This window comes from Glossina fuscipes, unplaced genomic scaffold, assembly GCF_014805625.2.
Source record: "Glossina fuscipes isolate IAEA_lab_2018 unplaced genomic scaffold, Yale_Gfus_2 27, whole genome shotgun sequence".
Classification (NCBI taxonomy): domain Eukaryota; kingdom Metazoa; phylum Arthropoda; class Insecta; order Diptera; family Glossinidae; genus Glossina; species Glossina fuscipes.
The window spans coordinates 2,710,594-2,725,651 of record NW_023998422.1 but is presented as its reverse complement, the minus strand read 5'-3'; the positions used below and the strand labels follow the sequence as shown (position 1 = coordinate 2,725,651).

General features: G+C 36.0%; 1 protein-coding gene across 7 annotated transcripts in view; it reads left to right on the top strand.

Annotated features, from left to right (window-relative positions):
• Window positions 1–13,910, top strand: part of LOC119635642 (flocculation protein FLO11) — a 39,856-nt gene extending 25,946 nt beyond the window's left edge. For 4 of the 7 annotated variants that reach the window (XM_038030537.1, XM_038030535.1, XM_038030534.1 and 1 more), the window contains 6 exons: window positions 8,470–10,992; window positions 11,045–11,208; window positions 11,836–11,958; window positions 12,017–12,685; window positions 12,758–13,132; window positions 13,190–13,910. In XM_038030537.1, coding sequence (XP_037886465.1) covers window positions 8,470–10,992; window positions 11,045–11,208; window positions 11,836–11,958; window positions 12,017–12,685; window positions 12,758–13,132; window positions 13,190–13,393 — 4,058 coding nt within the window. In that variant the 3' untranslated portion in view covers window positions 13,394–13,910. The remainder of the gene's footprint in view (window positions 1–8,469; window positions 10,993–11,044; window positions 11,209–11,835; window positions 11,959–12,016; window positions 12,686–12,757; window positions 13,133–13,189) is intronic. The other 3 variants (XM_038030541.1, XM_038030539.1, XM_038030540.1) reach the window with 3 other exon arrangements.
• Window positions 13,911–15,058: the final 1,148 nt, after the last annotated feature.

The following is a 15,058-nucleotide window of genomic DNA, read 5'->3' as shown; positions in this document are numbered from 1 at the left end:
CGAAAAACTCACTTTTCAGGCATAGAAACTATTACTGCAGATGTGTACAATCAAGTCGTCAAGTGAACAACTTAAACGATGTACTGTTGCGAAAAAGACCAGCGTTAGCGGCTCAGGGTGAGCCAGAATATAATTCAATTCATAAAATCAACAACAAATCTTAATTCTAATCTAATTAAATAGGAAGTCATTGATTAACAAAGTGTTCGTGGTTTTATCTTCGAACTTCTTATGCTAATATAATTTGTAAAAACGTTGGCACAGCTGTCGCAAATGAATTTATTAATCATTGCTGTTTTTCTGTTATTTAAAGTCGTCATTAACTTGTTTAACGCTTAGTTAGGCACTTCGCAGTCTCGTCTTAACCGTTGTCTCTGTTTTTCTTCTTTTTCATCGTTAGCTTGGCATTCCAGTATAATTTGGGTCATAGCCATGTCATCTTTTTATTGCTGCTTATTAATTAACAGCATTTATCATGTTCTGTTTTGCTTTTTCTTGCTGTTTCCAAAAATTCATATTTACAAGAATTATTGAAATTGAAAAACTTGGTTGGAATTCATTTCCATTCACGCGATTGCCAAGTCGGTGATCGCCAGTCCATATCTCAGTGCGATAGATTTACTTCAGTCGTAGCTACAGCGAGTAATTAGTTGGCAAAAGCCCACAGTTTACAGAGTTAGTCGCTAGTCCACTACCTTTACCCCCCTCCCTTTTTATTCCACTTTCATCTTTCTGACCTAACCGTCTCCGTACTACATGAATCGGGTAATTGATCGCAATAAGAAAAGAAGAAAAAGGTAATGCTTATTTTAACAGATCCGGCCTAAAATATTTTTGAACTTTTTCTCAAGTCTCTTGTGCCTGTAGACTAGTAGACTAAACACACACTCACAATACCCACTATATCCTTAATTATAAAAGTGACCAATAAATAAGCATTAATTGGAACATGGAACATAATGTATGGTACTAACATTAATATGTTGCTATTGTTGTTGTTGTTGCAATGTTTATTTTTATTTTATAATGATCTACATTTCGTATCGATTTCTAATAGATTTCATGTGGACATTTTGTTTGTTTTGAAGAAAACTTTAAATGAAAACTCGTTCGTATAATGAAAATCCACAACATTAGAGTCCATTAAATGGCCAACAAGAGCACATAAGCAAATGCAATTATACCGTAAGCAATGTATGGCTAGATGATGGGTTAATAAAATACAAATAAACAATGTCAACCAAATGTAGAGCTAATATTACCATTACTGGCCATTTCGTATGATAGAGCAACAGGTTCTTGAATACAACAGTGACGACTTGAGTTTAAAATGTACAAATATGTCGTATAAACGAAACTATTCTCTCTTTGCAAAAGTTTAAGAACGTAAAGTAAGAGTTAACGAACTGAAGGAATAAAAACTTGAAATGGGGGGGGAAAAAAAAAACAAAAACTAAAAGATAAAGAAAAACAAAGGATTCAAGAGAAGTACGTGTCAATGTTACGTGGCGCGAAAAACCGTCTCCGATTGAATTTCTAGATGTGTGCAGAAACTAGATGAGACCATAGATAGAAAAAACAAGAAATAGAATCAAAATAGAATTCTTAGAGCAAAAATTCATATCTACGTATGTATACGAAACTGGTTTTAACATTAAACGACTTTCAGGTTGTTTTTGTCGCTATCGTTGACTTTGTTACAAAATGTTTTTTTTTTTTTTTTTGCGTTTTTTCTGCTTTACATTCAAACCAAATAATGACAAAGGATTGCTTGCTTGTATTCATCAATTGCAAGATTTATAATAATTTTTTTAACGGAATCTCATTTCAAGTTTCCGGTAAAAATAAAAGCATTTATTAATTTGGAAAGGCCTCTTTCGGTCTTTTTGCAATTATAGTTATCCATAATAGGTTTAACGATGTGAGTTGAAAAATGCGAAGACTGTTGTGTGAGCTGCATTCAACGCATCCACGGCTACGTAGAAGCGTTTATTATTCCCTTTTCATTCTAGCTTATTAGCTGACCCGCTTACCTTGGAACTTTCGCATCAAGTGCATGAAGCATTCTATTTTAGAAACTATCTGATTTAAAAAAAAAAATAAATAAATAAATGGCGAAAAAACCTTTCAGCATAATTTTCGAAAAATTTATGGTGCACTATTTTCATTACAGTCTCTGATAGCGTCTCAAATCCGAAAATCGAATATCATTCTGACCGTAACCGTAACCAGCAATCCGATCAGAGTCAATGTTTTCTTTGCTATCGAATTGCGATGTATAATATAAAAATTTGAGGTTTGGCTAGAATTTTTATCATAACAAGTAGAAACAACTTAGTGGGTCATCACCCTACAGGTTTTCACTTTTCAAAAAACGCGTTATATGGGAAGTGATGGTCCATCCCAACCATTTTCAAAGCGTTCGCAAAACATGTCAAATTGTTCTAAAACATCTTAAATATTGCAGCCTCTGCGTTGAAAACCTGAAAGATGGACAGATGGACAGACAAGTTTACATCACTTCAGAATAATTTTCGGAGCAATAAAAGGTCTATCTCATGTCGTTTTGGATGTTGAGTACATCCACATCGCGAGTCGTGTAGGGCATGATTATTTCATAAGCACAGAAATGAAGGAGGGCGGCTTTAACTTAAAACATTTGAATAGAAACTTACAACATATTCAATATTTGAATTTTTTCTCTTTTATAATAAAAAGTGAAATAATTTTTGAGTGGAAAATGACGAATGATTAAATAAAAATAACAAAAAACTGACATAAGTCACCTTGATGGCCGATTATTAGGGTACGTGTTCATAGGAGTCGGTTTTACGCTGATATATGTACCGCTTAAAGTATGGAATTTTAACGATGTGTTACGCAATAACAAATAAAATTTATTTATCACGTACAAAAAGAAATAAAACATGTGCCTGTTAACGTTTGCACTCTTTTGGCGCAGTGTATACGTACAGACAACACAGTTGTTATAGAGAACCGCTTTGGGTCTTCGTATGAAAACAAATCAAGGATTTGTTTAAAAATACAAAGAAATTAAACATTTGTTGAATAATTAATGTAAATTTATGTTGATAATTAAATAGATAAGTGACGAGGGAAAATTAGTATTCACATATACGCAACGTTCGTAGGTGAATATAAGGAAATATTAAATGCCGTCATAATATTCAACATTGTCGACCTCTATAGTTTTGTTTGTTAGTTAGCAGCCAACAGCCTATGCAGATACTCTTAGAAAAAATTAATATTAGAAAAAGTGATTTACTTTGAACAATATGTAACGTAGCTCGCTACAACCAGCTTTCAACAAATCAAAACAAGTCATAAGCTACGGTCCATCATTAAATACCTTACACCGCTGCACACTTATTCATATTAGTTAAGCCATTCACATGACGCAACTATCGAAAAAGTGATCTGATTCGAACCATTTTCAATAGATTTCGTCCCTGGGCCAAAGTACGTCCGCACAAATTGTAGCAGTGGTGTCAGGTGTAAAAAGTAAAAAAGTTTATTATAGACGACTATCTGCAAACTGTCTTTGTCAACCGTTACATGCCCTAGATTATATGTCGTACTATTTCATCTATTGATGGCATGAGTGATCTATGTCTACGCAGAGATTTAGCTTTCCATCTAAATTTTTGCGGCCATCGGCGTTTCAAAAGCAAACAAAAAAATATAACCGGGTATGAACTTAAACGAGCTCGAAATGGTATCTCATGAAGACGGTATACACTCGTTATATATGTTAACTATATATTGTAATGTATATAAGCGTAGGGCCGAACGTATGTACCTCTATCCATCAGTAGCGAACAATTACAGCTTTCCACTTACTCGTTAAGGTATTTGCGTTTAGGAATATTTAGTAAATTATTATTAAATATTACTCCACCTGTAGCGTAGATTTGCATTTTCCCCATTTGGACGATAAGTGGTCTCGGTCTCTAACATTAAAAAACTTGTACAGATTTTAAACGTTCGCATATAAATTGCGGTTTGTTTTCTACATTATAAAAGTTTATATTTATCGTTCAAGTCTTTTTCTTTGCTTATAATAAAACAAAGCAAAGCAACATTCTTATTGGTATTAGGGAGTGTGCGGTATTTGCCTAGCGGTTCTTTAGTGAACTTTCTTTGTAAAAGCATTGCACTGGCATTTAAGAGTGAAAACATGCATTAAGCAGCTGGTATTTGCAAAGCCCTAAACGAAATCTCAAAACAAAGTTGATTATTTTTCTAAAAGAATTTCTTATAATAAAATTTGACGACCTGCAAAAGACTTGGTGTAGCCACGTTTGCCTTCCCTTTTGTCCATCCACCATTCGGACGTGGAATACTCTAGATTTTCTATCTCTATGCTTCAGATAGCGATTGCAACATTATTTAACTGTTAGGGATTACTTGTATATGGATTGCTATCGAAGATGTGCTTATACTTATATATACCAATAGCTGCCGACTTGGTTGCGACCACTTTTAGATCGAACTTGTCGGTGGACCAGACAAATGACGATATTAAACTTGTTCGGAAATTCACCTACAAAGATCTTAAGTTGTTGATCAAAATACGATGAAATTATCGCTTCTATCCGAGATTGCTGCAAGTTTTTGTCTTATACCCACGTATTTAAGAAGGGATTACGTCGGCATTTTGGTAGAATCTTCTAACTCGGTATACAATGTATATGCAATATATATATATAAGAATGTATACATAACTACGGACACCGAATTTTAACATTTCATGGCAATTTTTGTAATTTTAGTAATTCCTATAAAAAATGAGGTTAGGTATATTAGCCACATTTGACAGAGACTAGTATAAATCGCGGCTCCAAAAGTAGAACAGATAGAAGGAATTCGAATATAGGTAATTAAGAATCTAGGACGATTATAATGTAAAGCGGTAGAATATGACCTTTAAGGGAGATTGCTGTATGGCTGTAGCTACACCTAAAGCTTGGATGGCAAACGCATGACACATCGATCCAAGATACACCTATCTATCGCTCTCTACCTACTTACTTCTGACTATGATGCTGTTACAATTATAAGTCATTCTCTGAGTAATTGGTCATATAAAGAAAGGTTTTTTTTTTAAAGTCATACCAAATATACGAGTTTTATATCCCATCCCAGCACTCGTGGTACAAGGATATGTTGATTTTTTTCGGATGTACGTAATACCTAGAACCACTTGTGATAGACTCACCTTCCTCTATACTGATCGATTTAGAATCACTTCCTTCGTCGATGTAAGCTTTTCTGTTCGTGTTTTTTTTTTTGCGGTTAACCTATAGGTCGCAATTTTTAAGACATTTTGATAAAATTTGGTAAACCGACATATGTTAGGCCAAGGACAAACGCTGTTGAAAGTGGTTCGGATCGAACAATTTTTTCGACCCCTTCCCATATAACGTATTATTTTAAAAAGTCGTTTTATCAATAACTGTAGTATGGCGTGGGGTACTTAATGAACCCAGTTTCATTTTATTGTTTTCACTTGCGTTTGTCGGATCGAACCACTTTTTCGACCTCTTCTTATATAAAACTCTATTTTGGATAATCATTATATGAATAATAATAGGGTGTTGTAGGGTATTTAATGGGCCTGGTTGCACTTTATTATTTTCGCTTGTTTGCATGTAAAAAAAAATTATGTTTGTCCCCAACACCAGCTCAGCTGTACGTGTGATGTGATGTGAAAACTGATGTAGAATGTTTAATATTTAATAGTAGTTGTGGACGTTGTTCTCGGCCTCGCCGTGAAATGCAAATTAAAGTTGATTCGTTAATCAAAAAAGTTGCCCACCTCTGATTTGCACTGATATCATAAAGCGAAGTTTCGTCGTCCGAAAATGCATTTTTAGCGTCCACCATACGATGTCATATTTTATCATACAGCTATACCTACAACTTAGTACAATGAAAGAGACGTCAGTTGGCCACATAATTAAATGTGGAGGTTTATCGGTATATGTGTACATGAATGTATTTAGTAATTAATTATTTTGAAATGGAGATAAACTTCGCGCTAAAAAATTGTTTTAAATTTTATTGCTTACGTACAAAATAAAAATAAAAATACCATCGGTTTTCGATTGTTGATGTAAAAGTTGTATAGATCCAACATAACTGTTATAGCATTAATTGTGATATAAAACCAGTTGCAATTTTGTTGTTTTGTGTTTTACCTTTTATTTAAATGAACTTCACTGCTGGAATAATTAACTCAATGTCTTTTAATAAAATCAATTTTTCACTTTCATTAAACGTGTTCGGCAAAGGCTTGTAGACAGGTTTCTTACCAGCACCATCTGCACTCTCAGAAGAAAAAATAACAAATAATTGTTATGTTGCAATTATTTATTTATGGAAAAAATTTATAAATTTAAAAAAAACATGATATTTTTTAATTGTCACTTTTGTGAAACCGTGTGCGTATCTGTGATGCAAAGGCCGTTCGAAACTATTAAAGAAAAGATAACCAAAACGTAAACGTGTTTTATGTCATTCATCCATTTGGCATAAAAATCTCTGCAAGAGTTATAGGCCAGTAGGACTGTCAGAGAAGTGAGTTTTTATCAATGTTATATAAAAACAGTGTGACTGCTGGAATCTGATTTCGTTTATGGTATTATAAATAAAGTTAAACATAAAATCACTTAATGAATCAAATTCGAGGAAAAAAATCTAGATCTACAAATACCAATAAGTAACTAGAGCTTCCAATGAAAACAAACAATAGTCACAACAAATTTAAATGCACTGAACACTTGGCATCGGCAACGTACACTTCACTACTTCACGATAACAATACAAACAATTATTAGAGATTTGTAAAAAAACAAGAAAAGACGTTTTAGAGGAACACGGCCCATTCAGAATACTCTGCACTATTTTGCTTAAAACAAGGCGTTATATGGGGAGTAAAAAAACGGCCCTTAGTGTTTGTCCTTATGTTAAAACAGGTCGGTGTACTAAGTTTCATCAGAATGTCTCAATCGCGACCTAAGGGAACACAAGAAAACAAGATGAACAGGTAGCCAGACGTACAGACAAGCTTAGATCAATTCGGCAAGTGATTCACAATCGATCGGTATAATAATAGGTGACTCTATTTTAAGTCTTTCTGCGTACTGCGTACATCCACAGGAACTTGATACACTCCTGTACCAAAGATGACGTAGGGTGTAATAAGAGCACAAACGAAATGAGCTATAATAACAATTATGAGGAGATTTTTTCCTAAGACTTTCCCTTCAAACTTGTGCTGTTCATATTATTTATGCATCGATTTATTTTAAAGATATTCTAAATATTCTTACTTGAAGTAGAAATTCTTGTTCTAAAAGTTAATGTAAAACAAAATTTATTACAGTTGTACGTACAACGATAATACTTCAGGCCAGTACCCGCTATCCAGCGCTTAAATCATCTCATAGCTGTCATCATTATCTGCTTGATAGCTTGACAGTTTATTTTATCTTAAGGGTAATGCGGTCCTCATGTACTTAATTACATTAAAGAAACTTCACTTAAAAACGAGCATAACTTTATTTTACTCATGTAATTATAGTTCTGGTTATTATTTCTGCCATAATTAGCATTAATGACTAAAAACAATGTGGATTTAAAAAAAAAAAAACAAGTAAGAAACTCATATTCGGCGGGGCCGAATCTCGCATACCCACCGCTATGCTTTTCGCATTCTACTCTCCAAGTTCTTTTATTTGATACCTATATCGCTGGTATTGTTAAGAAAAAATTATTCGCGATGTCCACCATATTCATTTTCAAATTAACCCATTTTTAGGCAAATAATATTTCTTCACTTGAGGAGTGTACAAAATAGTTTTAAATTTTTTGTTCTGTTTGTTTTGTGGTAAATAAGCATTAAACCTCGAAAAAGTGGAAAAAATTAAGTTAAATTATTCGTAACTTTTTGTGGACACGGCCGATTGCTTCCACTTTTGGACCTAGAAAATAAAATGTCTCGTAAAGCAAATGTGGAAAATTTCAACCTTCTAACTTCAATAATTTCCGAGTAACAAGCAAAAATCCAAAAATTTTTGTTAAAGAAGACGGAGTTGCGTTAAGCTTCCGCTCCATTGCGCGCCTTTGCTCTGACCAATTTAGTTCATTTTCAATACAGAAACTTCCAATGTTTCTACCAAATTTGAAGTCGATATCCTCATTTTTGCGACCAGGAGAATGCTAAAAACACACACCACACAGGCGGACGGGTTTATGAAGCTACGTTTTGAATTTTACACTTTTGAAAAAAAAAATGAGTATACCCCGATCTTACAGTGGTGGGTATAAAAAAGTGGAATTGTTACAATCACAACATTCGTATCGTAACATTTTGCATTCGACAAAAGTATGTTTTGAATAAAGTTATTAATTTAGATATTTCCCCCAATTCTCTACTTTTTTTAGAATGTGTCCAAGACATATCACAAATATCACCAAAATCCAACAGTCATATTCATGGATCTTTAGCAAATCCATTGATTAGCAGGTCAAAGGTCAAACTAGAAACTACAATGCGTGATTTTTCAACTAGACATGCTCCCGAACCACAAGCTAGCCTAGATAATGATACGCGAGAGCATACTCGTGTAATGCGTTCGGCTCAGCCTATTTTGAATGATAATTATCCGAAAATTGGCCCTAATAATGTTAACTTTCCAGGCGAGAGTGAAAAAGAGGCCGCAGCTGGTCGTTATTTCCAATATAATATAAAGCCGACCGGAACATTGGAAATGGAAAAAAATAGCTTTGAGCCTACGCAAAAAGTTCGTAGTGGGAAAACTTTAAAATCATCTAGTTTAGATGCTAGAACGACGACCGGTTCTTTTTTAGTAAATGGGGACCTTCGACAAATCACGTCGGGGTCCCTCATCAATCCAACGACGAGTATTGCGACCTCGACAGTAGCTACTGCTACAGCGATAGCTCATAATGCCCGTCAAAATCCTAGCCCTGATATTCAAGACATTATAACTGGTATTGTTAAATTATTAAATGGAAACGTCAATGTTCATGCCAATACACAAGGCATACGTCGACCAACCGCTAGTCGTATCAACAATCGTGGTCCACCGCGTATTTCTGACGTTCAAACAATGCCATTGGAGTATGATGGGCATAAGCCATCAGGTGGAGTAACCTCTATACGCCCTCCCCCCTATCCATTTGATCGACCTGATCGACCTTTTATAACCGGCGTACCGATACCAGAACAAATCGTACCATATCGTCCAAATTTCGTAAGTAATCGTCCGCCATGGCATCGTAATAAACCTAGGCCGCCAATTAGCACAACATCGGTAGGCGGTCGACGCCCTATACCCCAATACAAGCCTTTACCATCACCTCAAATGCAACCACCTCAAGAAGAAGAGCATATCTCTCGCCTTCCTGCTACCCCATCATCACCTATGAACGAAGAGATTCCGAACGAAGAGGAAGACGCTGAACAATCGGCAGATAATCCTCTACCTACGGACACAACTTTCGATTCGGAATTTTCAAACGAAGATCTTAACACACAATACATTGAAGTGTCGGACAACGACGGTGAAGCTGAATTTTCTAATAAACCTGCGGACGAAATAAATGAAGAAATACAGTCACCATCCTCTCCACCAAAGAAAGAAGAAATGACTGCAAAAAAGAAACCCAATAAACACAAAATACAAGACAAGAAAAAACAAACAATCGTTGCGGAGACAACGCAATCTGAAATTCATTCCTCGTCTACCTATACTCATCTGGCAGTGCCTGTAGATGAAGATATAAATATCGATCATTTAACCGAAGAAGAGGTAATTTTTATGACCTCAAGCAAAACGCCTGAGCTTCAAAGCGCTTTAATAGAACCAACGACTTCCGCCTCGCAACCGTCAATTACTTCGGCAACCGTTTCTACGATTTCTACGGAACCGCTTCTCGTAAATGATTACGATTCGGCTGATTTTAGCGGCATAACTAATTTAACATACTTACAAAGTGAAATAACGCCAACAACAGTAACCCCAATTCCCCCACCCTCTACTACTGCTACTACTACTTCATATTCCAGAATTACTACTATTACTACCTCAACTACTATTTCTACTACCACCGAAGCTATACCACAATCCTCTAATGTCCACCCAACAACGCCCACTCTCCCAACTCAGTATCAATCACGTCCGGGTATTGTACTAGATGATCCTGAATTTTTGCCAGGAGGTCGTCCACGTCCAAAACGTCCTTTACAACAACCAAAACCATCATCCCGTCCGCCAATTTCTCACGTTAACATACAACCCACGCGCCAACATTTACCACCCGGTTATGGTGAAATATTCGATGTAACACTTTCGGCTATTCAAGGACCTGGTTCGAAGGGTGGTTCCCAGCAAACTATCAACATAAAGCCATATGGTTCCTATGGTGGATCCGATGTAATAGTATCCGCTTCAGGTGAACAAAATTTCGTCTCGATCGATGGTAAGCGTACTTACATCAATTTCTTTGGTGATCCCACAGGTGTCCCTATTGGTACTCAAACCAGCCCAGCGACTGCAACAATGATACCATCTCAAACGTCAACAACTCCAAATAAAACGCCGAGTGACAGCATTAGTAGTAGTAGTAGTAGCAGTACTGGTAGTGGAGACAACAACGAGCTTGAAAACTTAGAAACGCCTACATCCGGGCCAAATTATGGTGTAGCTGAAACAGAGATTGTGGATTTTCAAGTGACCCAAGCTCATAGTTTCAAACCTAAGCAAGCGGTCTCGACTTCGACAACTGCAGTATCGTCCTCTCGCCCTCATTACAGACCACGAACCACACAGCCGCCGGTACGTATAGATACATGTATCGTAGGTGACGATTCAACATGTGATCAAGCTCAACATGAATACTGCAAAACGGAAAATGGCGTTTCAAGTTGTCATTGTAGACCAGGTAAGAACCATTAAATGCCCTACTAGGCGTCATTCACTTAATTTTCTTTCAGGCTATTCAAGGCGTAAACATCGAGAGCCTTGTCGCCGCGTAATAACTTTCTATATAAGTATGAGAATTGATCGTATTTATGAGCATCGTATTGTTTGGGACAATAAATTAGCTGATCGCAATAGCGACCCCTATGGGCAACTGAGTTACGAATCTATCCGCGCTGTAAGTACAGAAAATTAAAATCCATTTTCGTAAGCTCGTTTTTGTATTATTTTTACGAATTTCACATTACAAAGCTCTATCTGAAGAAGAGAAGATTTAAGATTTCGACTCAGACAGGCACATTTTAAGTTCATCGTTAATAATACTCAATAAATGAGAGCCTCTAAGTCGGATCTTGTTATGAATATGTTATTGATTGGCTCCCACACTATTTACTTTCACGCTTGTCGGATTAAGTTTAGAATCGTTTAAACTACATTACGGCCGTACCCATAATAAACAAGAAACCAACAGGTGTCGCTTTTCCTTCGATTATTTAACAATGTAAAGGTTAGATTAAGGATTAAACTTTTATTTACTAAAGTACTCGCGTCCCTTAAGAGTTACTTAAAACCATCTTTCAGTTTGCCGGAAAGACAGACACGGCGGGTTGCTTAATCCGTGCAATTACCTGTGAGTTGCCGTAAAATTTTTGAAAGTATTATTCCCTCCATCGTGTATCCTTTCGCATATATCTTTTTTCGCATTTTTATTCAAAGATCATCACATCATGATCTAATTATCATAACTTTTTTATTTCAACTCAAACTAATGGGAGGGTTAAATAAATTTACATTCTTTTAAAAGATTGATTCTGCCATGTCTATGACACCGTATTCAGATGAATTTATGGAGGCCCGTGTGAATAATATTTACCGCAGTGAACCCAGTCTAGGCGGTAGCGGAGTTTTTGTTAATTTAACTATTAAGGTGAGTTTGGCAAAGGAATTTTAACGTCATTTTAATTTAAAGAAATCTTAATTTCCAGTTGGATGAAAGCGTGGAAACGTTACGACCAAACTTACGTAGTGATGTCCAGAAACATTTATTAGGAGTTTTGCATAGGCGCAACAACAACATCGGCAATTCAGTTTTATATGTAACCACACCCGAAGGAGCAATATCTGCGTTACGCGATCTCAACGAATGTCAGTCGCAGCATTTAAATGATTGCCATCCCAGTGCTACTTGCAGCAACTCATGGGGTAGTTTTCGTTGTCTTTGCCCGCCTGGTACCCGGGATCCATGGGCTGATCAACCTTATCGAGCTGGACGGGAATGCCAGTCGTGTCCGGATACCTACTGCAATAGCCATGGTACCTGTGGTTATAGCAACGACGGAAACCAAATATGTGTCTGTGATTCCAGTCATTACGGTGGTCAATGCGAAATAGATGGTGAAGTTTTGGGTGTCGCTATTGGAGCTTCAGTGGCTGCTGTGGTTATTATAGTTCTGACATTAGTGTGCTTGATAATGTGGTCGCGTCGCTGGCAGCGTGAACAGAAGAACGCTATTGGCTCACCAATATTTGGTTACATGAGCGCCGCACCGCTCAAATCGTCCGCTCTACCGCAACCCGGATATCAGGTAACATTAGAGGATCGCATGCGTTGGGCTCAAATAGCAGACGTTATGGCTCAAAGTAATCATTATGCGGTACGTAGAACTGATACAATTTGGACGCATCATTTTAGAATAATGGAAATGATATTTTGTTGGTAATTGCAGGCTGAACCAATTGGAGGACCGACCAGACCGTCTTCCGCCATGTTTGCATATCCTAATCTTCAGGCCCTTGCTATCAGTAACACAATAGGTGGTCTATCAATGCAAAGCAGTATGCAGCAAATGCATCAAACTGGTCCTATGGCGGGGGCACCACCAGTACCTTTACCGCGGTATAAACGGGTTTTATTAGAAAAAAAAGATAACACTTTTGATTTGAATCCACATTCTTCCAGAAGATTGGGATTAAGTTCACGTTCGAACGGTATGCGTGCTTTGGAAAATTCTAGTTCAAGTGAAGAAGAGGATCGAACCGATTTGCTGGGAAGAAATTTTCAAGTACCCAGACCAAAGAGTCGAAGTAATGGCAGCATAACGGTAAGTAATTTCACATTTTAGTTGACTCCTCCTTTTAATTGCACATTTCCGTGTCAGAATCAATCCGGCATTTATTACGATGTTGACTATGAACCATCGGGTAACGGGATTGGCAGCACCAGCGTTGATCGTCTTTATGGTTCACAAAACCAGTCTACAACTCACTCACATGTGAGTAGCAATCATATACCAGGACCGCAGGGCATACCTATGAGCACTTACACTTCTGGCCGGGCACCAACTAGTTACTACATGAAATGATTACCGCAAAAAAATTCTTCAAGTAGCTATTATTCAATGCCTAATGTAAATGAGTTATTCATCAATAAAAATTTGATAAATAGGTTAGAGAAAAAAAAAAAAAAGAGGAGGAAACGTTTTAAGAAATTTTTAAATTTGTGCTAAACTTACTTGTACGCATACTCTAGTTATTTATTTAGTTAGAATTTAAGAGAAGCTCTTTAATTATAATATACTAGTCCTTTAAGAGAAGTTTGTACATATAGTGTTAAAAAGATGAAATTTAAGACACCTTCAATAATAATAACATTACATTACATACAATTGCATATATCAAGCACTTTAATTAACTGCTTAACACGTAATATTAGTATAAAGAGTAACTTCTGTAGTAAGATGAAATAGTAATAACAATTTAAGCCTTAAACGAATATTTATGCAATTTTAGTTATGTTATGTCTGTCTGCTTTTTCTATTGCTTATGTATATATTATATAGTCTCTTCCCTTCAATACAAAATAAATAATTCAAATATTGTACATTCTAAGGTCAGTCTTTTTTTCAATTTAACTTTGACATTTTCGCAGAAACATTTCATATTTTTCGCGAATACCCTCCGATTCTTTTCTTAGATTATTTCATCAAGAAATTCTACTCTGACCAATTAATCAACTTTTGCAGATTAAGCTATTCCCCGCAATTTTCCGCGTTGCCTTTATTATTAAATATCGTGAACTCTCTTCCAACCACTTCGAAGGTATAAGGTAAATAAATTAAATACATCGGCTTTTTTATATTCTTATGGAACATTCTATTTTTTATTATACGAAAAAGATATTTCGAACTTGACTCATGTCTCTAGAAAGCGATGACCAGTTCTTTCCAGTCAGCACTCGTTCAGATCGCTTAAATTGCAATTCTGGTAATCTAAACAATTGTAACCGGAGAGGAGCGGTTTGTTTATTGAAGAATGTAATGAGAAATTGGTGAGAATTATTTATGGTTAGTTTAATAAGACCGCCATTCTTTACAAACTTGAATGTGTTGGGAGCTGTCATTAGAGTGCTGCTTAACTTATGCAGCAGAAGGCTTCGAAGGTGTAAATTAAAGATAGGAAGGAAAAGAATGGATAAGTTTTACTAGTAGACAGAAACTTAAACGTGATTCTAGATTCGTGATTATATATTTTTACATATTAAAAAAAATCATGTTAATAGTCTGGGGGATGTACGGTTATAGCTTTTGTAAAGGTTCACTACAAATGACTCTCTCAAACAGTTGCCCAATAGCGGGAGTCTTCCAAACGTGGCATTCGTTCTATGTAAACTGGCATATTATATAAAGTGGCATAGTTTTGTTCTTATCTAAGGAGTTTAACTGGATTTATCCAATGTTTTCGACTTACGTACTGACTTTGTCAGTTGTATGAGCAATTCATTACCTGTCCACGACATTAATTTGTCTATAAGCATATGTCAAACTAGGATTTTTTCAAGCATTATTTTAAACCTTTACGCAAACGTATAAGTTATTTTACCTAAGTGTACGTTACGTAACGTTAAGGAAAAATCGCTAAAGGAGAAATGCTTTACATCTCCTAATTAATTCGAAGAAAACATTGCCAAACCGTGACGCGTGATGAAAGATTAACACGATAGAAGATCAGAAGTGTCAAAAGCCGAATCC